Source organism: Giraffa tippelskirchi, chromosome 7 (genome assembly GCF_054371585.1).
Source record: "Giraffa tippelskirchi isolate mGirTip1 chromosome 7, T2T-mGirTip1v1.2.pri, whole genome shotgun sequence".
NCBI classification, from domain to species: Eukaryota; Metazoa; Chordata; class Mammalia; order Artiodactyla; family Giraffidae; genus Giraffa; species Giraffa tippelskirchi.
Window position 1 is genome coordinate 103,877,305 of NC_137281.1, and position 22,679 is coordinate 103,899,983.

General features: G+C 36.0%; 1 protein-coding gene across 11 annotated transcripts in view; it reads left to right on the forward strand.

Annotated features, from left to right (window-relative positions):
• Window positions 1-22,679, forward strand: part of LOC145514141 (uncharacterized) — a 959,076-nt gene that overhangs the window by 511,337 nt on the left and 425,060 nt on the right. For 10 of the 11 annotated variants that reach the window (XR_014059862.1, XR_014059871.1, XR_014059869.1 and 7 more), the window contains one exon: window positions 16,990-17,039. Coding sequence is in view for 1 of the 11 variants with exons in the window: in XM_081511229.1 (XP_081367355.1) it covers window positions 16,990-17,039 (50 nt within the window). In the remaining 10 variants the exon portion in view is untranslated. Of the gene's footprint in view, window positions 1-16,989; window positions 18,289-22,679 lie in introns of those variants that run through there. The other variant, XR_014059866.1, reaches the window with a different exon arrangement.

Sequence of the window (22,679 nt, forward strand, 5' to 3'; positions counted from 1 at the left end):
ATACTCAAGTACCAACAGTTACGTTTATCCAACATTTCAGAGAGATTTAACATCTTCCTAAATTATAAAAATGATATTGCTTAACTCTTCAGTACTCAAGTTGCAATAATTGGATCTGAAGATTTAATATGTTCACAGTTACGCATTTTGATAATTTGACAGATAAATACTTTGGGAACTTGCTATGAGCCAGGCTATCACAAAAATGAATACCACCTCTTTCAATTATTAAACTTATCATTATTACTTAGCTGGTACATTGCATTCTAATGAGGTAGTGGGATGAGAGAGAGAGGTGGGAAGGCACAGATCCCTTAAGAAAAGTGGGAGAGAAAAATAACATCCAGACATTCGGAAGGTACTTTATGACACCTCATTTCACTCAATCTTCTTTTTTTTTTTTTTTTATAAATTTATTTATTTTAGTTGGGGGCTAATTACTTTACCATATTGTAATAGTTTTTGCCATACATTGACATGAATCAGCCATGGGTTTACATGTGTTCCCCATCCTGAACCCCCCTCCCAGCTCCCTCCCCATCCCATCCCTCTGGGTCATCCCATTGCCCCGGCCCTGAGCCCTTGTCTCATGCATCGAACATGGAATGGTGTTCTGTTTCACATATGATAATATACATGTTTCAATGCTATTCTCCCAGAACGTCCCACCCTCACCTTCTCCCTCAGAGTCCATAAAATTGTTCTATGCATCTGTGTCTCTTATTCTGTCTCGCATATAGGGTTATCGTTACCATCTTTCAAATTCCATATATATGCATTAGTATACTGTATTGTTGTTTTTCTTTCTGGCTTACTTCACTCTGTATAATGGGCTCCAGTTTCATCCATCTCAGTAGAACCAATTCAAATGTATTTTTTTTAATGGCTGAGTAATATTCCATTGTGTATATGTCACTCAATCTTTAACATTCACCTCACCCCACTGAGATAAGAGTGATTACCTATCTTCTCTATATTTTTCTTTATGTTTCTTTCTTAACACATGAAAAAATTCCTGGCTTAAAGTTATGTGATTCTCCTAGCAATTAAACTATGTAACCAGGATTTGAAGCTGTGTCTATTTTACTTCTGATATAGTATACCAATATAACTATAGTGGTTATAATTTTAACCACATTGCCTTAGGATCTAGAGGGAACACTTCTGCTATCACATCCCTACTCAACAGTGTTATATCATTCCTAGCTATAAAACAGACTAATGGTTCCAGGAATCCATAACAACAAGTTTGAACTAATGGCCCACTTTGCTCAATGACACAGTCATTTCAAATCCCACTGTTTACCATTGCTTATTGTGCGGAATATTCATCATTTCCAGAAACTGGGCATCCCAGTTAATGCATTATCACCTGAACTCTAATTTCCTTGCCATCTTGGACATCTCTTAATCTGTTCTCATCTTTCATCCCTTTTGTGAAGGCCAAGATTAAGGCACTGTGCCCTTGGAAGCTCTGAACCAGTAATTAACAAACCATCAATCTTGAGTCTTTTACTTATGCTCACCTCCTGACCTTATCTAAAATTTAACTCTCTGCTGAAGATAATGCTTTGCCTGCATCCCTCAGATCTAGAAAGCAGATAGGAAGTTCTCAATTTTTAAAACTTTTATTTTAAGCACGTCACTTTTCTACTACCACAACTTACTGATTCATTTTATCCTACCATAGTTATTTTCATCCTTCATCAGCACCATCTTTCTGCACTTCCATTTTCACTCAGTTAGTATATAATGAGCCATCATTAAAAAAACTGCATTGAAAATATCCTTTCCCAGGATTCCATTGCATCATCTTGTTTATTCATTTTATTGCAAAATATGTTATATTATTTTACTTTTCCATTTAAATTTAAATTCAGTCAGAATCAGGGTATTGTCTATTCTGACAAGATGAGACCTGAAGCTTTCTTGCCCAGAACAGTCACCTGCACATAGTAGGTGCTTAAGAATGATTTGTTAAATTAGACAATGAGTCCATGGGTGCATCATTGTCCAGGGTTACCAGTAAGAAAACTATAAATGCCAGGTAAAAAGAGACTGTGGTACCCCAAAATTCAAAAGCTTATTACAATTTTCACACGAATTAACTTTTACAAGTGTGATAATGAAGATGTTGCTATTTCTAGCATATCAACAGAGATAGCTAATCGTTCAGAATGTGGGCAAGATGAGCCTCAGAAGTGAGACCTGAAAGGTCCAAAAGAACTATTTTTTTTTTTACTTCAGAAATTATAATCTTTAAAATTTCATCTTCATACCACTTTTGGAAACATCTCATGTTTCTTAAAAAAGTAGCTGTACAAAATATTGTAATTTGAGAGCTTCTGTGCATTTAGTCTGGAAGAACCTCAGAATGAGTTAATTTACTGAAAAAAAAATCAGTCTCTGTTATATAGCAAACTGACTAGGAAACACATAATATGCAATAATACCACAAAGACTAGCTTTTCCTCCTAGCTGTGTTTTCTTGGGTAAATATTTCAACTTCTCTAAGAAACAGTTTAGAGCAGGTAGATTTAGCACCCCATTCGTAATCCTTTTAACCACATTCTTGTCAATGATATGTTTTCCTTTGCCTTATTGTTCCACCCTAAAAATCAATCCATACATCTGGCTTTTTAGAATCTGAACTAATACTCAATTGCAAATAAAATCATGTAATCACGCAGACATGTGCTCCTCTGTATGTGTAGACTACCATCTCTAGAAGTCTTTTAATACTTCCTGGAAATTCTTTATATTTTCCAAGGCTTCTTTCTAACACGTTATCCAACTACTTCAAACCTCTATTTCTCTTCTCAAAACTTCCTTTCCTTCTTCTTTTCACATCCTGATAACTTTTTCTAGCCTCCTAAACCTAAACCTAGAAGCAGGTTTTTCTGCACCCAAATTTTCTGGTTCCATTCCTTTCGCCCAAGCTCAACTCTCCTCAATGGCTTCGGATTCCATCCTCTCCTGCTTCTCAGATCTATAGTACTATTGACTTCCTCTCTTTTATTATATTTTACTTTTTTTGTGCCAATACCTTCTATATTTTTCTTGTATTGCTGCTGTAACAAATTACAGCTCTAGTGGTGTTCAGTTCAGTTCAGTTCAGTTGTTCAGTCGTGTCCGACTCTTTGCGACCCCATGAATTGCAGCACGCCAGGCCTCTCTGTCCATCACCAACTCCCGGAGTCTACCCAAACCCATGTCCATCGAGTTGGTGATGCCATCCAACCATCTCATCCTCTGTCGTCCCTTTCTCCTCCTGTCCCCAATCCTTCCCAGCATTAGGGTCTTTTCCAGTGAGTCAACTCTTCGCATGAGGTGGCCAAAGTATTGGAGTTTCAGCTTCAACATCAGTCTTTCCAATGAACACCCAGGATTGATCTCCTTTAGGATGGATTGATTGGATCTCCTTGCAGTCCAAGGGACTCTCAAGAGTCTTCTCCAACACCACAGTTCAAAAGCATCAATTCTGCAGCACTCGGCTTTCTTCACCGTCCAACTCTCACATCCATACATGACCACTGGAAAAACCATAGCCTTGACTAGATGGACTTTTGTTGGCAAAGTAATGTCTCTACTTTTAAGTATGCTATCTAGGTTGGCCATAACCTTCCTTCCAAGGAGTAAGCGTCTTTTAATTTCATGGCTGCAATCACCATCAGCAGTGATTTTAGGGCCCCCAAAAATAAAGTCTGACACTGTTTCCACTGTTTCCCCATCTATTTCCCATGAAGTGGTGGGACCAGATGCCATGATCTTAGTTTTCTGAACGTTGAGCTTTAAGCCAACTTTTTCACTCTCCTCTTTCACTTTCGTCAAGAGGCTCTTTAGTTCTTCTTCACTTTCTGCCATAAGGGTGGTGTCATCTGCATATCTGAGGTTATTGATATTTCTCCCGGCAATCTTGATTCCAGCTTGTGTTTCTTCCAGCCCAGCGTTTCTCATGATGTACTCTACATATAAGTTAAATAAGCAGGGTGACAATATACAGCCTTGACGGACTCCTTTTCCTATTTGGAACCAGTCTGTTGTTCAAGACAAACTTACTGTATCAGAAATTGATCTTCAAGGGCTAAAATTAAGGTGTCAGTAGAGCTCTATTCCTCATAGAGGCTTTAAAAAGGAATCTGTTTCCTTGCCTTTTCCAAATTCTAGAGGATACCTTGAGTTCTCCCCTTTTGCACCCCATAAACCAATCATGTTTCCAATCTCTGCTTCCAACCTCTTACTTTTTCTTAGACAGGAGCCTTCTTCTTAGAATAACTCTCTTAGGGTTGAGCCCACCCAGAAAATCTAGGAATATCTTTCAAACTCAAGATACGAAGCTTAATTACACCTGCAAAGTCACTTTTACTATGTAAGTTAACACATTCACAGGTTTCAGGATGAGGGCATAAACATCTTTGGGGGACCATTATTTTATCTACCACACTTTCCTATCACTACTACTTGATGTTCATTCCTTTCCTATTCTTACTCCTTAACCCTACTTTGTGAATTTTTAATCGCAAAATGCTTTTCAGTTCTTACCTTACTTGACCTTTCAGCAACATATATGCCACTTACAACACACTGATTCTTGAAAATATTCTGTAGGCTTCTATGACACATAATTTTCTGGTTTTCCATCTATTACTTATTTTTTTTAATTTACTTTTAGCATCTTTTTCTGCTTAATATTTACATGATAGTTTTTCTCTGGGTTTTGTTCTTAGCTTTATTCTCTACTTACTGTACACAGTCTCTCTAACTTACCTCAAAAACTCTATCATTTCAAATTCTTTGTGTTTTAATTTTTATTGGAGTATAGTTGATTTATAATGTATTAGTTTCAGGTGTACAGCAAAGTGAATAAGTTATACATATACATGTATCCACTCTTTATTTAGATGACTTCCCCATATAGGGAAGTGATCCCTATATGGGAAATGACCCCATTTAGGTCATTACAGAGTATTGAATAGAGTTCCCTGTACTATAAAGTAGTTCCTTATTAGTTAGCTATTTTATACATAGTTCTGTGTACATGTCAGTCCCAATCTCCCAATTTATCCCTCCCCATTTACCCACTGGTAACCACAAGTTTGTTTTCTACATCTGTGACTGTATTTCTGTTTTGCAAATAAGTTCATTTGTACTGTTTTTGTATTCCACATATAAGCCATATCATATGATATTTGGCTTTGTCTGAGTTACTTCACTTAGTATGATAATCTCCAGGTCCATCCATGTTGCTACAAATGACATTATTTGTTCTTTTTATGGCAGAGTAGTATTCCATTGTATATATTTAATATGTACAACATCTTCTTTATCCATTCCTCTTTTGTGGACACATAGGCTTTTTTATAAATACCAATTATTTTCTAGCTTCTATTTTTAGTGTACATCTCATTTTTATTTCATAATATACAACTAAACACTGTAATTTTCAATGAGATGGTAAAACACTTTATGCTCTAATCTTTTCTTTTTTGCCTTTTTTTCAAAAGAAATACATGCAATTGCTAAAACTGTATAATTAATATGAATATGTGGCAGCAAATAAAACATATTATTATATATTTATGCTGATCAGGTTTGTACATATACCATAACTCAGAGAGACACTAGCATTTTGGGTTTTACCTCTGTAAGTATTGAAAAAAAAGGGAATATTTTTCAAATCAGAGCACAATTATAACATTCCTCATTGACAAATCTCTTTTTTGACTTTTACAGGAATGGCCTTTTATAGTTGTACAAATATTAGTATTATTCCGAAAAAGCAAGTCAATTGCTAGGTTTACTATGCATAGGGTTTACTATGATAAGAGCAAAAGAAGTGAAAAATTGGAGGTCAATTTTCCTGTCTTACTATGATTGCCAAAACAGTTCTTATTTGTTCTGTGTAAATAGAAGATAATGGTGGAAATGATATTAGAGTAAAAGCCTAAGGGAAAGATATATCCTAAGGTGTATTTTTTAGGTAAATGAAATAGCAGTGCAGTACATGACGCTAGAAAGGCATTGAAAAATGAGCTTCTGGAAATGTTGAAAGTGGATCAGAGTGGGAAACACTTCACCATATAATTTTGTCCTAATGTTTATCATTATCAAGTTCATCAGAGCTATTGGATGAGCCTGAACTGGTTTACAGCACTGTTCAATTATCTGGACATTATTATCCTTCATTGAATGAGGATCATCATTGTCTTGAAGCAAAATTTACATAGAATCTACTATGCTCAAGATGCTAAGATGATAGAGAATTGAAACAGATAAGCATCTTAATTTGATTAATTAAAAAAAATTTAACTGTATTTCAAATTTTATTAAAGAAGAGCCCAGGACCCTGTTCTTTGTTATGCAAATGAAAGTATGACTTTGCTTTTCTAAGACTCCTCATTTTTCTTTCCACAAATTGATTCTGCCTTATGTTCATCTAGCTGCATTAACCTAAGAGCATTTCCCACATATTTAAAGAAATGAACAGGAAGATTAACTTAGATTAAAACTTACAAACCCTATGAGAGTTAGGAAACTTATGCTAAATGATGAAACATCAAATCAATTACAAAATAAGGCAATTGAAAGTCCAAGAAAATTGTGTGATCATGACTAGCACCCAGGAAGAAAGAATCTGTATGCTGGGCACAGATGCAGCATCAGCACAAAAGACAGATGTTTTCCCTAGCACTATTATATAACCTTATTTGGGTACAGCTTGGGGGACATTGTCAGTCAGATCCAGACAGAGTTCATTAGAGAAGCAGTGACAAGTGATAAGAGAAACTCATTTTTCCCTTCCAAGAACGATCTGCTAAAGCAGAGTTGTCAGTCAGCCTTTGGGAATCTTTGCCCATGTGCAGATGTTACTATTCTCCTAGTGCATAATCAGATCTGTCGTTAACACCTCTACAGTCTTCTAAGTTTGAGCAGAGAAGAGAGTGTTTTCCTCTTATGGGGGAATCTAAGTGTTTTGCTATGCCCTAGTCAAAAATAAAATGGAAATTATTTCTGGGATTTCATTTATGTTTTACATGATCTTGGGTGAAAATTTAGGTTCCTTCTCAATGTTATGGTAAGTTTTCCAATTTGGTTGACTATTTCTCTGCCTTAAAAAATGGAGGGCTAATTAAGAAGGCAATAGACCTTTCCTCACTCTATGTTCACGATTTTACCTTTGACTATAAAATCTATTTGCTGAATGTTTTCCCTCAAAGTTTAAAAAAAAAAAAAGGGAAGAAAGTCATCTAAAAGACCTATTCACTTTTTCAGCATGTTCTGGTTTTGCTAGTTAGAGATGGAATGATTAATTAACTTATGGTTAAGTGTTGATTTCCTGTTCTGAAGAGCAAAGATAATGTGTTATTAATAATAAATAACATAAATTGTTAGACACAGAATAGGCACTCAGGATATACAGAATCTAAAAGATACATAACCAGGGCATATCATGATAAACATGACATTTTTATCCCCTAGATGAAGAAAGAGACCATCACAAGTGCTAGCCCTTCTTTTGAGCACACTATAGACTGCACTCCCACTACCCCCGTTTGAGTTGGGTATGTCCAGATGACTTGCTTCATTTATGAAATGTGGGCAGAGGTGTTGTTTTACCTTTTGCATGGAACCCTGAAGAACCAGTGCATGGTGTCTTGGTACTTTCTTCCCTATTAACTGCCATAACAATCCTGAAAGAATGAGGTAGGGCCTCTGCCAGCCCTATGGACCTGCAGTTAACAGAACCTCCTACCAACCCACATCAAACATCTGGTATGAATGCAAAATAAACACTTAATATTTTTAGCCATGAGATTTAGGGATTATTTGCTACTGCAGAGTAACCTAGCTACCCTGACTTACATGAAGTAGGATCAAAACTGAATCTGAAAGAATGAATAAGAGTTAATTAGAAACATGGAAAGGAGGAGTGTTTAAACAAAGTAGGGTATCAAAAGCAAAGAACAGGCAGATTTCAAAGTCTGTCATTTGGGGATAAAACACAAAATTAGTAACTTGGGTTTGATAAAATCAGCAGAGAAATCTCCTCAAAAAATAGGTTTTTTATCACATATTGAAGACCTGAGCAGAACTGGTGGAGTTGTTGAGGGAATATGGGATGAAGGAAATGTCAAGCATATGTTGGATAGAATGAGATTCTACTTTTCCTGGAGAGCATATGCTCCTTGGAAATCTCTGCTTTACTCGTGTGATTCTTTTCCATGGCCCGTGGCAGTTGCAATCTGTGAGACATTCAGCTTTTGACCTCTTAGACAATCTGCAGATTTTTGCCTTGGTGCCTTTTATAATCTACAGGTATTTTTAAAAGTGCACAGGAAAATTAAGCAAAAAAAAAATTTACAGATGTTAAGAGCTTTAGTGAAATTAATGGTCTAGTCCCAATTGCAAAGCAGTGCAAATGAGGAATAAGGTTGAAATGTAAACAAACAGAAGTTGTATCATATTACACTTATTTAATATTAATGTGTACACTTTTGAGGCTTCCTTGGTGGCTCAGTGGTAAAGAATCCTTCTGCAATGCAGGAAACGTAGGAGACACAGTTTCGATTCCTGGGTCGGGTCGGCAAGATGCTCTGGAGAAGGGCATCGTAATCCACTCCAGTATTCTTGCTGGGAAAATCCCATGGACAGAGGAGCCTAGTGGGTCAGGATCCATGGGGTTACAAAGAGTCAGACACGACTGAGCACACATCCATACACTTTTGAATTACTATATTGAATAGAGATGTTGTTTTTTCCTAGTTGAAGCTTTATGTAAAATGTAAAAGAAATGATTCTTGAAAATGTTGATGGATAAAGCAGAAGGATACAGTGCTTTCTTTCAGTCAGTCAATCCAAGTACAGCATAACATACAGTACTTAAGTGTTTAGTACTTAAGTATTTAAATAGCAGTTTAGTGTTAGATAACCTGCATCTTGATTATGTGGAGATTCTCAGTGTGTTATCTGGGTTCTGAGTTTATACCTTCATTAAGCGAGAACAAGAAAGGAAGGGCTCCTGCTCAAATCCCTTTGGCCCAAAGTTCTTTGCATAGCATCTGTTACAGTAGATTTCACCTTCTTTCCTAGTCAGTGTATTTGATACCAAACTCTTGCCACACTTGGCACATCAGAAACAATTTTGTACCCGAGCTTTCCAGTTCCAATCACCTTCTCAGCAGCATGTATAAAATCCTGATATCTGGAACACTTCTCGTCATCTCCCTATTTATGAATATTTCTAGACGTGCTGGGATTGGTTGTAGTCCTCTAAGTTTGGATGCCCAGTGTCTCATTACCATCCATCTAGAGCATGCCAGTGCCCCTGCTGCACCTCAGCTTTTTGGCCTATTCTTCTTTCTATAGCAGGATTTGCAGTGGGTCTTTGATCAGGAAATTTAGGAGGCCTGCTATGGAAATATGTCCTGTGGAATCATGAATAGAAAGCAGTGGTGGAAGCTTCTCCCAACCTCTTATGCAGGATTCATGATGCTCCTACAAGCCCCAGCTTATTTCCACCCCCTGGACCAGCTGTTGGCATTGGAGGGAGGGCCATGCAAATGTGTGCCCCATCTCCACAGGAAGCTGGGCAGAGGGAAGTGATGGACCTATGGAAGTTAGGGAGCCAGGAGAGTTTTTAAAAGTTTGTGTGTATTGCATGTAATGAAACCTTTAGAGTTGCTATGAAATCTTTCTCTAACAGAATTTATGTTTTTCTGAATAATCTTATATTATCTTAATCATGATGAATTTACATACTCACTTGCTAAATATTGGTCCTTAAAAAAGCACCTATTATTTTCAAATTTGTTAATGTTGTTTGAAATTGTTCTTCCTTAAGAACTACATTTATTCTTAATACTATGCCTGTTCGATTCTTCTTCTTCAGATTCTTTAAAATATAGTAACTCTCTTGGGAAAATAAAACAGTCCAAACAAAATGTGCAAACTAATTTGATTGAAAGTGAAAGTGTTAGTCACTCAGTCATGTCCAACTTTTAGCTCACCAGGCTCCTCTGTTCAAGGAATTCTCCAGACAATACTGGAGTGGGTAGCACTTCCCTTCTCCAGGAGATCTTCCTGACCTAGGGATCAAACCCGTCTCCTGTGTTGCAGGCAGATTCTTTACCATATGAGCCACCAGGAAAACCCAATTTGGTTATCAGTCTTCAAAATAACAGTGAAATTTCACTGACTATTTGGTTGTTCTATAATTAGTATGGAAATAAATGGACTATAAATACTCAGGCTTGTGGAGTATAAATCTAAACTTGTCAGGCTTAGCTAGTTAGAAACTGCTTTTGTGTGTATGTATTTTCATTAGTCATAAAATGTATGCAGAACTGCTTCCATGTCACTTTTAAGTAGCTGAACTTCCTATATATGCATATCCCCTGGGGATATTGGAAATAGAAATCCCCCCCCAAATTAAGTACCAGATTGTCTAGAAGAATAAACACAAGGGGTAAAATTTTACCTTTAGCTATATTAATGCAAATCTGGTCACAGTCATGAATATATTATTTTGAATCTTCTGGGTCTGAGATTGCTATATCAGAAATAGAATTTAGCCCATTTATCCTGTGGATATAACACATTGCATATGTACCAGAGAACTCATCTTCTTTTGATTTCTTTTTACTTGCATTACAAAATATAGCCAGCTTATTTTCTTATAGAATCTGAGAACAATCTCCAACCCTAAAATAGTAAGGGACTATCATTCCCGTGTAAACCAGAGTGGTGCTTGACATTGCTAGCCCTGGCAGACTCCCCCTCCAGAGCTATCACACAAAACAAGTTGATTGAATTGATCAGTCAACTCAGCCAACCACTGATTGATTCCATGAAGCAATCCTACCTCCCACGATGGTAACTAGTTTTTCAGCCTTGATAAAATTGAATGTTAGTATTGTATAGACACAGTTCAGATTTACCAGACTTTACTTATGGCCCTTTTTTATTTGGTTACATTTCCCATTAATATGTAGCTGCATAGTGTGTGTGTTTATGTGTGTAAAAGGGGGCCAGGATGTTGTAGTCCTTAGATATCATGTATTATATTGCACTATTATGTATACTTACTCTGTCCACTCAAAATGCAGAAACTATAGATTAAAACTAAACATGATAGGCAAGAAAATGTAATGGTTTGGGATTTTCATTTAAAATGGAAACACACCAGAGAATATGAACCTGTCTTCATTAATATTTTAGTTTATATTCACATTGCTGACTTACCTATCAGAAATACTTTTTGTTCCTATCATTTATTTTACTTGTTTTCATGTACTCCACAGCATAATTGCAAATGGACCTCCTGGGATGGTGAGATGTTCTGTATATGCACACTGGACAATCTATAAATGACAGTGTTTTTACTTGTCTAGGAGTTGACCTTGAAGGAGCAAGATTATGAATTATAATAATCAAAGTGTTAGGTCCCCATGTATAAATATAATGAATACTTACTGAGTAGTTACATTAGCAAAGCACAATCCGTGTTTTACATCAATTATTTTCATTTAATCATCTCAACAGTCCTATAAGATCTGCACTGTTTATTGTTGTTCAGTCACTCAGTTGTGTTTGACTCTGGAACTCCATGAACTGCAGCATGTCAGGCTTCCCTGTCCTTCACAATCTCTTTGAGTTTTCTCAAACTCATGTCCATTGAGTCAGTGATGCCATCCAACCATCTCATCCTCTGTCACCCCCTTATCCTTTTGCTCTCAATCTTTCCCAGCATCAGGGTATTTTCCAGTGGGTCAGCTCTTCACATCAGGTGGCCAGAGTACTGGAGCTTCAGCTTCAGCATCAGTCCTTTCAATAAATATTCAAGGTTGATTTCCTTTAGGATTGACTGTTTTGATCTCCTTGCAGTCCAAGGGACTCTCAAGAGTCTTCTCCAACACCACAGCTCAAAAGCATCAATTCTACAGTGCTCAGCCTTCATTATGGTCCAACTTTCACATCCATACGTGACTAATGGAAAAACCATACCTTTGACTATATGTACCTTTGTTGACAAAGTGACGTCTCTGCTCTCTAATACACTCTCTAGGGTTGTTATAGCTGTTCTTCCAAGGGGCAAGCATCTTGCAATCTCATGGCTACAGTCACACTCCACCTTGGTTTTGGAGCCCAAGAAAATGAAAGCTGACACTGTTTCCACATTTTCCTCCTTGCTATTGCCCATTATTTGTATATGAGGAAAGTAAGTCTTGGAATGCTTAAGTCATTACTTACAACTGCTTAACTCGTATTCTTTATTTTTCAATTTTATTGATAAGTAATTGATATATATATAATGACATAAGTTTAAGGTGTACAACATGATGGTTTGACTTATATATATTATGAAATGATCACAATAATAGGTTTAGTTAACCTTTATTTCATTTAAACACAATAAAAGAAAAAAATTCTCCTTGCAATGCTTAATGTGTGTTTTTAAGCAACATGCTATAACAATGTGGGATTTTTGTTTCAATACGTATGAGTTCCTTGAATAGGAAGACTATATAGTTATGTAATTACCGATATAAAAATCAAAGCAAGCCTTTATTCTCTTTTTAACACTAGCCACACGTAAAAGTGAAAAATGGACGTCTCAGTGTTGTCAACCATGGATTTTTGGTTGCAAGATTCATAGGATGAATATAATACCATGATCAAAAGGTAGAAGGGGAATCCTGTGGAGAAAGACTGAAAGAGGACTAGCAGTATTTCCTAGGCTTGTCACATGACTGCACTTGAAATCTCAGATAATAGACTGTTTAAAGAATCAGAGCTAATAGGCCAGTTCATTTCTTTACATAAGGTGTTCTTATTCTTCTCAGATATAAATTAGCCCAATCATATTAAATATCACGCACTGTATGTAGAGCTGGGTAATGATCTCCATCAAATAATGAGTACAGAGGGTTCACTTCACTCAGAGTGCCTCTGTTCCAGCTGTTTCTACTTATCTTAATTTTCCTAATTGGGTTACAATTAGGCTGTGATTGAGACATTAACATGGGAATTGGAGCTTTTCAACAAAAGGGTTTACTTCTTTTATTGTTTTGTGGTTCTCAACTTTCAGAGGCCTATTTCTTGCTACATGTTAATTAAAAATATTACAAAGTATTTAAGACAAGCTTATGGCATACAAAGAATAACCTATTTATATCTTTATAGAACTAGCAATTTGACTGTAAGAAAAATACTATTCAGGAATTTTTTTTCAATTTTGACTAGGGCATGAGATATTTATTTTAAAACTAGTATTTTTGTTTCTGACATTGTCCCCAGGTCTGACTTCGCTTACTAAAAGGAAAGCTATCAGATGAACAAGCTTTAGATTAGAATGGTAAAAGTCAAGTCTAAGTCCTTGCTATTCAGAGTATGATCCTTGGATCAAGAGCATCAGTATCACCAGGGAGCTTGTTGGAAACTCAGCATATCAGACTTGGTTGATTTTAATCCTATTGAAACAGAATCTGCATTTTAACAAGATCTCTGAGTAATTGATATGCATATTAAAGTTTGAGAAATTCTGTTAGAGCCTGATTATAGCAACAAATCAAAGGCAATTCCAAATTTACAAAAATTATCTCATCATGAATTCTGATCATATATAAGAAAATATGAAATCTCAACTAGTAGTCTAGTGACAATTAGGTTTAACTTTTTAATAACGTCACTACTTTAGATTTTAAAGAATAAGTTAAAAGACTTTAAAAGCATTATGTGAGTAAAGTATAGGGGCAAAGTTGAGTTGGAAATTGTTGGTTCTTTTGGCTGTTCTCTATGGAATCTAGACAGTCTAATTTTTTTCTCTGTGGGTCAGTGCTGCTGAAACTGGAAGGCTCATAATAAGGCTCCACAATCAGTGGAAAGTGTTTCATTCCATTCATAAATCTCCCCACTATGTTTTCTTATTCATTTTAGTAATCATGGACCTCTTATTACTTCTCTTTACCCAATTAAATGCACTTTGTCATTTAAAACTTTAGTAATATGTTTTCAGGACTTCCCTGGTAATCCAGTGGATTAGACTCTGCGCTTCCACTGCAGGGGTTGCAAATTTGATCCCTAGTTAGGGAACGAAGATCCCGCATGCCATGCCTCTCAGTCAAAAAACAAGTGTGTTTTCAAAATTCCTGTTTTAGAAGAGCAGATTCCTAAGGAATGCTGTGCTGCTATTTATTAGAGGGTAACCTATTGCCGGCCATTGATGTCAAGGTGACTTAGCTGAGATTTTTGCAATTGTCCTGTGAGAAGCAGGACACCCTTGTTAAACTTTTCATTCTGTTGGTGATCACTATTATCTTTCCTTCATTTGTTGCTTTGGTGTCCTGAGATATGAGAATGTTATCCACTAGTTTCATCTGTTCTTGAACTACTGGACCATCCAGTTCCTGGCTGAGGCGGAATTTTATCATTTCTGTAACTGGTTTGATAGCTAGGACTGGTACTATTTGGAGCAAGTCATTGGAGGACAGTTTACCCAGGCTTCAAATATTATCTCTGCTGCAATTTGCCATGTACTTCATCTTATCCACATTGTATATAATCAATATTCAGAATATCTATATGCCCCAGCCTCTCCTTTCTCTTCCTTCACTTTCATCATCAGCTATTAACCTTTTCAAAGAACTTGAGGAAAGGTGCAGGCCCTTGCTGCTTCACAATTGTTACAGGACCTGAATATATGTCCTGATCTGTGGCTGTATTCTTAGATAATGAAAGGATTGCTATCTTTGCCTTCTGCTCCCTTACTAAGCATTGATTAAGGCAGCAAACTCTGGTTCCTTGTACCTGGACAAGTATGTCCTTCTTTATTCTACATGGTCTCTTCATTGGAAGAAGTTTATATATTCCTGGTCAGCTCAGTCACTTTCCAAGTATTCATATAGGTGCTCACAAGACGTTTCTCCCAGGGAATCTCTGTGGCCTTCTATACTTTTTCCTACCTGAGTACCATTTTCTGACTGAAGTTCTCCTTTGTGTGTTTGCGTCTCATTTTGCTAGACATGTGCCTTTGTGGATTACCTGCGTAACAAGCTGAATCCCTAGCAATTGAAAACTCTTCTTTAAAGTGTCCCCTCCCTGACAGTTTGTTCTTTTCACTGTGGGAACTCTATTCCTAGTGACTCTGGATGAGGTGTTTCTACTCCTCATTCTTGGTGCTAGTATCAGCCACGTCTGGTCCTCATATCATTTTCTGTTACTTACAACAATAAACCTTAAATAAGTCAGGTACACACGTGTGTTCATGCTCTTTACTTCCTTATAAGAATTTTGAAAAACATGGCAAAAATTTAAAATTAAACTGAGGTGGTGAATGTATGGATTTTTGGCTTATTCTATTTACTTTAAGATTTGAATTGTTTCACAGTGATGACAGTTTTAAAATATAATTTTTTTCCAAATAGTTTTAAAGAATAAAAATGAAGAAAAATGCAGAATTCCTGTGAACAACTTTGTCAAGCTCTTTTATGGCTATGCTATTATTGACTCAGGCAAAGCAACAATGCCAGGAAAGTTTAAGCTCTGAGTAAACGACGTTGCCATGTGGTTCCCCGTGTATGGATATTCTTCTTCCCCAAAACACAAATCTTGATCCCTACAAACCAGGCATTTTATTAATTTTGATCTCAAAATGGCCTTTCTTGCTCAGTAACTACTAATACTCCAACTCAATTCTAATTCTCTTCTCTACTTCTCTCTAAATAACTCATATTATTTGTATTTTTTAATGCTCCCTGCCACCAGAATATAACTTCCATGAAGGCACACAATACATCCAGTACCTATATTGGTGCCTACAACATAGTGAGCACTAAGTAAATGCTTGCTGAATGGATAGATCAGCAAGAGAATTGATGTCAGGTAATATGCTTTTGAGGCTTCCCAGGTGGTGCTAGTGGTAAAGAATCTACCTGCTGATGCAGGAGATACAGTTTTGATGCCTGGGTTGGGAGGATCCCCTGGAGTAGGAAACGGCAATTGCACTCCATGGAAAATCCCGTGAACAGAGGAGCCCGGCAGGCTACAGTGCATGGGATCACAAATAGTTGGACACAACTGAGTGACTGAGCACACACGTACACAAATATGCTCTTACACCCTTAGGGTGTCTTGATATGTGAGAGCTGGGCCCGTACAGGGTCTCTTTTCTTAATATCTTTCACATTGGATGCTCTACAAATTCTTGACACCTAGATTCAAACTGATGAACCTGTGGATAGCTAAAATACATAGGAGCATCTACTAAGATTTACTACCAACAGGAATAGAAATTGTGAATTACCACAATGATCCAAGATCATCTATATCCTGAATATTGTGGACCCTGGGTCAATGTAAAAGATGTTAGGATTTTTTATTCCTCATAGCCACTCCACTATGAGTTAGCTGAAAGAAATTGGAATTTCCTTAAGATCTATAATAACCAGAAGAAAAGTAAATAAGTTTGATATTCCTTACACACCTCATTGGTGAGAACTAATACCAGAAAGGAAAGGAAAGAAATGGTAAGCACTCAAAACACTCACTGAAGTAGTAAGCTGGCCTTTAGATAGCAGAGAAAGATGAAGAGCATTGTGATAAGGAGCTTTTTCAGAAGGCCATGTTTCTGATTCATTTTCATACTTCGAATGCATCTTTTAAACAAGGATTTAAGGAAGGTATCTCTACTGACTACGTGTGGAGAAAGCTGCCTCTGCTCTATAATGAGTTTCTTTCAGTGAAGAGTGATACTTCACATGAGTTATCCCAACTCTTGTTAAAATTGTGGAGAGATGCATGCCTGGCCAGAGCAAATGTAAATGGCTATACCACTCCAGCGCCATCATGTGATGATGTGTAATGTCTTAAAATGAAAAGAAGGATATTTTAATTCAACTATTAAAACACCGAGTGGAAAAGTAAAAGACAACTTGGAATATTGTCAGTTACGTTTTTCCTCAATCTTAGAATAAAAATATGTTTTCTTTTCAGTTTTGCTCAAGAAATACTGTGGACCCTCAATGACCCAGAAGCCTACCACAGTAAGTGCATTTCTTTGTCTATAAAGTTGAGATCAAGAACAAATAGTCTTCAATGTTTAAAACCAAGGAACAGACAGCTTTACATTGGAAGCATATTGTGTTATTTGGATAAGGCAAGGGAAAATGGAAAAGTAAGAAGCTGTGAACAAGGTCTGGAAAGACATTTTCTCTACCTGGCCTACATAATTGCTATAGAGATTATTCATTTGCCATTAGCAGGCATTTTGTTTCCTCAGTATCATGATTTGGCCTATGTCTTTTTTTTTTTTCCCTTTTGTAAAATTAAGAGTTGAATTTTAGGCCAATGTGTTCTAACCTGTGCAGATTCCCTTCCACCTTTAAGAACTATTTTAAGTGCCTATATGGATACTATACCCTCTTAAACTACAAGCTCCACATATGGTGAATGAGTGCAATGGAAAACTGAGATTCCTACTACCGCTTTAGCACCAGTGAAAGCATCCTTTTGTGTTTTAATAATTAATATTCTACCTTTATAAATTTGGAATTTATAAGATCTTGGAATTTGTGAGATTGTTTCCTATTTTGACATGAATCCACTTGGAATTGCCAAAAGACAGACATTTTATTGGACATCTACAATTTTGCATAAATTAGATTCTTCTTCCTCTTCCCCTTTCTCTCCTCTGCTCTCTCCCTCCCACTGTTATTCACTCTACTTTTCTCTTCTCCTTCTTTCTGTTTTCTTTTCTTGGCCTATCTATTGCTTTCAGAATGGGAAAAGCACAAAGGCCCTCACTCTTTTTGCAAATATTTATCTCTCTGGTCAAAAGAACCCTGAATCTAAAGTCTGTTTACTTTTAGCCAAATGTCCAATTTTTTCCCCTAAGAGATTGTGTGTTCCATCAGTAGATTCAAGGCTAGATGTCAACCAATGGGTCTTAAATCTCTCTCAATAAGCTTGATTACTGGTTCTGCCTCTTTGTTTTCTCTTTGGAGAAATGAAGAAACTACCAGTGTAAGATACAGTTATCTTTCACCTGCAGTTGATCAACTCTGTGCTTATCTCCAGGAATACCTGGAATCTGGTACCGACATTTGATAAGAATGAAGATATATTAGTTATTGATAAAGGGCAGTTCACAGTTTGAATCTCTCATATAGGTGCCTAGTGCCAAATTCACTACATTATTTGGTGAATTGGTGGCTTATGCTTGGTTCAATCTACAGAACCTGGTCTTAGCTATGTAACCAAGTAGCATGTAAAAAAAAAAAACCACAAAAAAAACTGTTGTAAAATTTTGAGTGAGCAACTCTGAAAACAAGATGCCTTAGATATGTCTTGTTGGCTTATAATCTAAAGACAGAAAACATCTGCAGTTGAGAAAGGAATTGCAGATGTTCTGCAATGGGCTGCACCTGGAAATGTTAGACCTTCTATGGTGGTACATTCTTTTTCCTGCTGTACTGTGCTCTTTGCTTTTTTTTAAGGCTTTTTGTTAGCACATCCTATGGAGACTTGTGAGTCCTCTCAATCATCTGGCCCTTTGTAATGGATAAAATTGATCTTTTTTCAGATATAATTGAGAGGTCACTTCAGATAATGTATTATTACTTTCATTTTCTTCCTTGCACTAACTCTGACTAGAGTAAAGCATTCATTTGTAAAATGAAACACAGAATAATAATAAAAGATTTGTCCCTATTTCCAAAGCCTTTCAGGATGTGAAGCATTTTAGGGAAATGTCAGATTATAAAATAAGGGGGTGAGACTCCAAGGAATTTTGGAGGAAAAATCACTGGGAAGTGATATTTGACATCTGTTTCAATTCAGTATAACAGATTTTTTGGCTGTCTCTCATTGGGTTAGTCGATGTTTACTTAGAATCATATTATTGTCTTCTCCAAAAATATGCAAATAAGACCTTTTAAATGAATTAGCCAGTAGGTGTTCCCAACTTACAGACAATAATTCAAAATCACATTTTAGGGATAGCGAATTTAGAGTCTGTAAGTGCCTGTTTGGCTTTGGTTCACTAAAATTTTGCAATAAATTTAAGAAAAACATACCATTTAAGGCAGGCTTACTTATATTTATTTTAAAATCATTGTTATTAAATTTCAAAATAATGCTTAATTTTATTGTTTATTCCCATGGTATCCACAGAATTTTTGTTTGATGTCCTTAAAAAAGGACAGATGCATATTAGCATCTGAAAGCCTCAATAATATTTATAAGATGAATATTAAAAGATATCCCTTGTATTGGTGATTACCCTGAATAGAAGGGAACCTTATGACTTTCATGCCAATTGTCAAACTTCACTGTAATTTTTAAAAATGCCTATATATAATACATTTTCATAACACACACATATTAGTTTCTTAGTGCTGTGTTTACAAACTAGACAACAAATGGAGAAATACTAATAAAGGTATTTACTACTTTACTTCTTCCATATATTTTAAATTATAATCATGAATATCTTTTAGAAAACCTATATCATATGCATTCACATTAAAGCTGAATCAATATCATTTCATTTAGGAAACATCTGTAGTACCCACGTTTCAGGACACAAAGGTTTTAACATATCTTTTTCAGTTTACACTGCCTTCTCCACCCCTTTTCCATCCCTAAGATTGCCAGAATAGATATCTGTATTTTTCTTTTGATAAGAACATTGTCATACCCTATTTTCTGAGATAATACTGCAGAATTTTCAAAGTGATAGTCAACTATGCTTCCCTGATCTCTCCAGCTAAACTATACTTAAGGAGAATTGAATTGAAATTTTTTTTTTGCCTTTGAAATCAACTTTATATTTAAATATACTCCAAAGAAATTAAAAAACAGAGAGACTCAGCTGTGACAACCCAGTTTCTGACAATAAACAGGCTTTACTCCTTCCCTAAGTGAGCATCTCAGATGTAGTTTGACTGATTTATCACTAGAAAAAAAAAATGGAGAAATTGGTTTCTCATCTTCATTAGATTCTTGTTTTTGCCAAACTTGTATGTTGAATGTCAAATACATTCAAGGATAAGATTGATTTATCATTGTAAATTGGTGATATTTAATGAGAATACACGGGCTTCTTTTGTGGCTCAGCTGGTAAAGAATCCACCTGGAATGCGGGAGACCTGGATTCGATCCCTGGGTTGGGAAGATCTCCTAAAGAAGGGAAAGGTTATTCACTCTAGTATTCTGGCCTGGAAAATTCCATGGATTGTATAGCCCATGGGGTGGCAAAGAGTCGGACATGACTGAGTGACTTTCACTTTCATAATGAGAATAGGAGCAAATGTATCACTTTAAAATGGAAGGAATTTTAGTCAGTATATTTTTTATTTCCTCCTTCCTTCCTTTCTTTATTTCTTCTCTCTTTTGCTTCATTGGGCCTTAGCTGTGACATGTGGGATATTATCATGTGGGATCTTTTGTTACCGTGCACGGACTCTGTAGTTGTGGCACAGGGGCTCCAGAGCATCCAAGTTCAGTAGTTGTAGCATACAGCTCTTTAGTTGTGTCTCATGGGCTCTAGAGCACTTAGTTGCTCCACAGAATGTGGAATCTTAGTTCCCTGACCAGGGATCGGACCAGCACCCCTTGCATTGCAAGGCAGAGTCTTAAGCACTGAACCACCTAGGAAGTCCCTGTCAATACATTCTTTAGAAGCTTGAAGTAAACAAAGACTGAGGTGGGAAAGACCAGATGTTGGACACTGTAACCTAAGGACCAAAGAATAAAAGTATTCCTCTTATCTAATTTAAAAAGAAACAGAAAGGAAAGCTTTAAAATAATCTAAAAGCCATGATTTTTTTTTAAACAAAGCAAACCAATCTAGTATTTTTTACTTCAACTATAAATAGACAAGCTAAAAGGGATATGTCATAACACAGACATTAATATTTGAGATCTCTAATATCCTGAACATGAAAAGTGATATAAATTTTAACAGTTTGTTCAATATATTGTTGAATTTTAGTTGAGTGTGTATAGATTTGATGACTGTCAAAGTCCTTCCAGCTCCATGAGTTGCTGAGTCTCTCAAGGATCACCTTCCACTGTTTGACATGATTATACCTGCAAAACATCCTTTCATCATATATAATAAAAACAAGCTTGAAAAAATGAGATGGAGATAGGAAAGTTTAATCTAATTTCATTTTACAGATTAGAAATAAAGCACTAAGTTTTTGTAGTGTTTTTGTTTTTGTTTTTTTTTTCTCCATAAAATAGTGAAGTAAAGTCGCTCAGTCGTGTCTGACTTTTTACGACCCCATGGACTGTAGCCTACCAGGCTCCTCCCATGGGATTTTCCAGGCACAAGTACTGGAGTGAGTTGCCATTTCCTTCTCCAGAGGATCTTCCCCACCCAGGGATCGAACCCTGGTCTCCTGCATTGTAGGCAGACACTTTAAGATAAAACCCATCGTTAGATATCTTTCTACATCTCAGTGGTTTTGTGTAGCTTTGAGCAATGTGCAATGTGTTCTCCTTTCCTTGAGGCTGGCTGATGTAAGTGAATTTGTGGTGGCATAAATATATTAAAAGGAGCCATGTTGCACTGTTGAAAGATGGCCAACATCAACACTTCCGTATAAGGAGAGGGTAAATCAAAGAGAAGCTTATCTTATGTTAGGTATACATTGTTCTCTTTACACAAACCACTGCGTGAAAAACTAAGCATAAGCATTTTTCCAATAGCCGTGTTTAATAGAAATATAACACAGAGAAAGCAAATAATGGATGAATTTTAGGTGTTTGGTACACACAGACATATAGAAATACATAAAATCATTATATATTTTCAAAGAAAGAACAAGATCCTTGAGGTCTAGTGCTTTTTAATTTAACTTTAGAATACCCACCACCACATGATTTAAAAATTATCATTTCCCCTATTTATTTCTGATATACAAAATTCATGTTGAAGATACTCACATTAGTAAGTCAGACAAAGGAGGATATCTGGAACATAAAGGAGCATAGCTCATGCTTCACCTGTGATAATGATATTGTTAGCAACTATCCCTTAAAAATCTCCCTCAATAGATCTATACAAATAATCAAGGGCTAAAACTTTATATCAGGATTCTTTGATGTATAATATTGAAACCAAAAAATTCTTTATTATATAAAATATATTCAATAGCATAAAAGCTAAACTGGATACTACCAGTTTAGTTTTTATGTTACTAAAAGCTAAAGATTATTCCGTATCTCAGAAGAATAATAATGGCACAAATATCAAATAATATATTAAAAATAATAGGAAAGATACACATAGGGCTTTCTCTGTGTCAGTTACTACTGATTATAATATCAGATGTATTTATTTAAACTAATTTTTGAGGTAAAATTATCTTATCCACCATCAAGATGAGAAAATAGAGCCACAGATATTAAGCAACTGGCTAAGGTTACCCACTGAGAATTTGGTAGGACTAGGACTTAAAATGAAATAAAAATAAAACGTAAAATGTTCTGAGCTACTGAGCTACTCTGCTGAACCATATCTCTGATGAAATAAGCATAATTTTTGAAGGCATAAGCACAATTTCTGATTTTTTTCTTGCAGTTAATTTGTCCTTACTAATACATTTATAATCTTGGAATATTTTACTTCATTGTATTAGTTTTCTATTGGGCTGTAACAAATATATATATATATA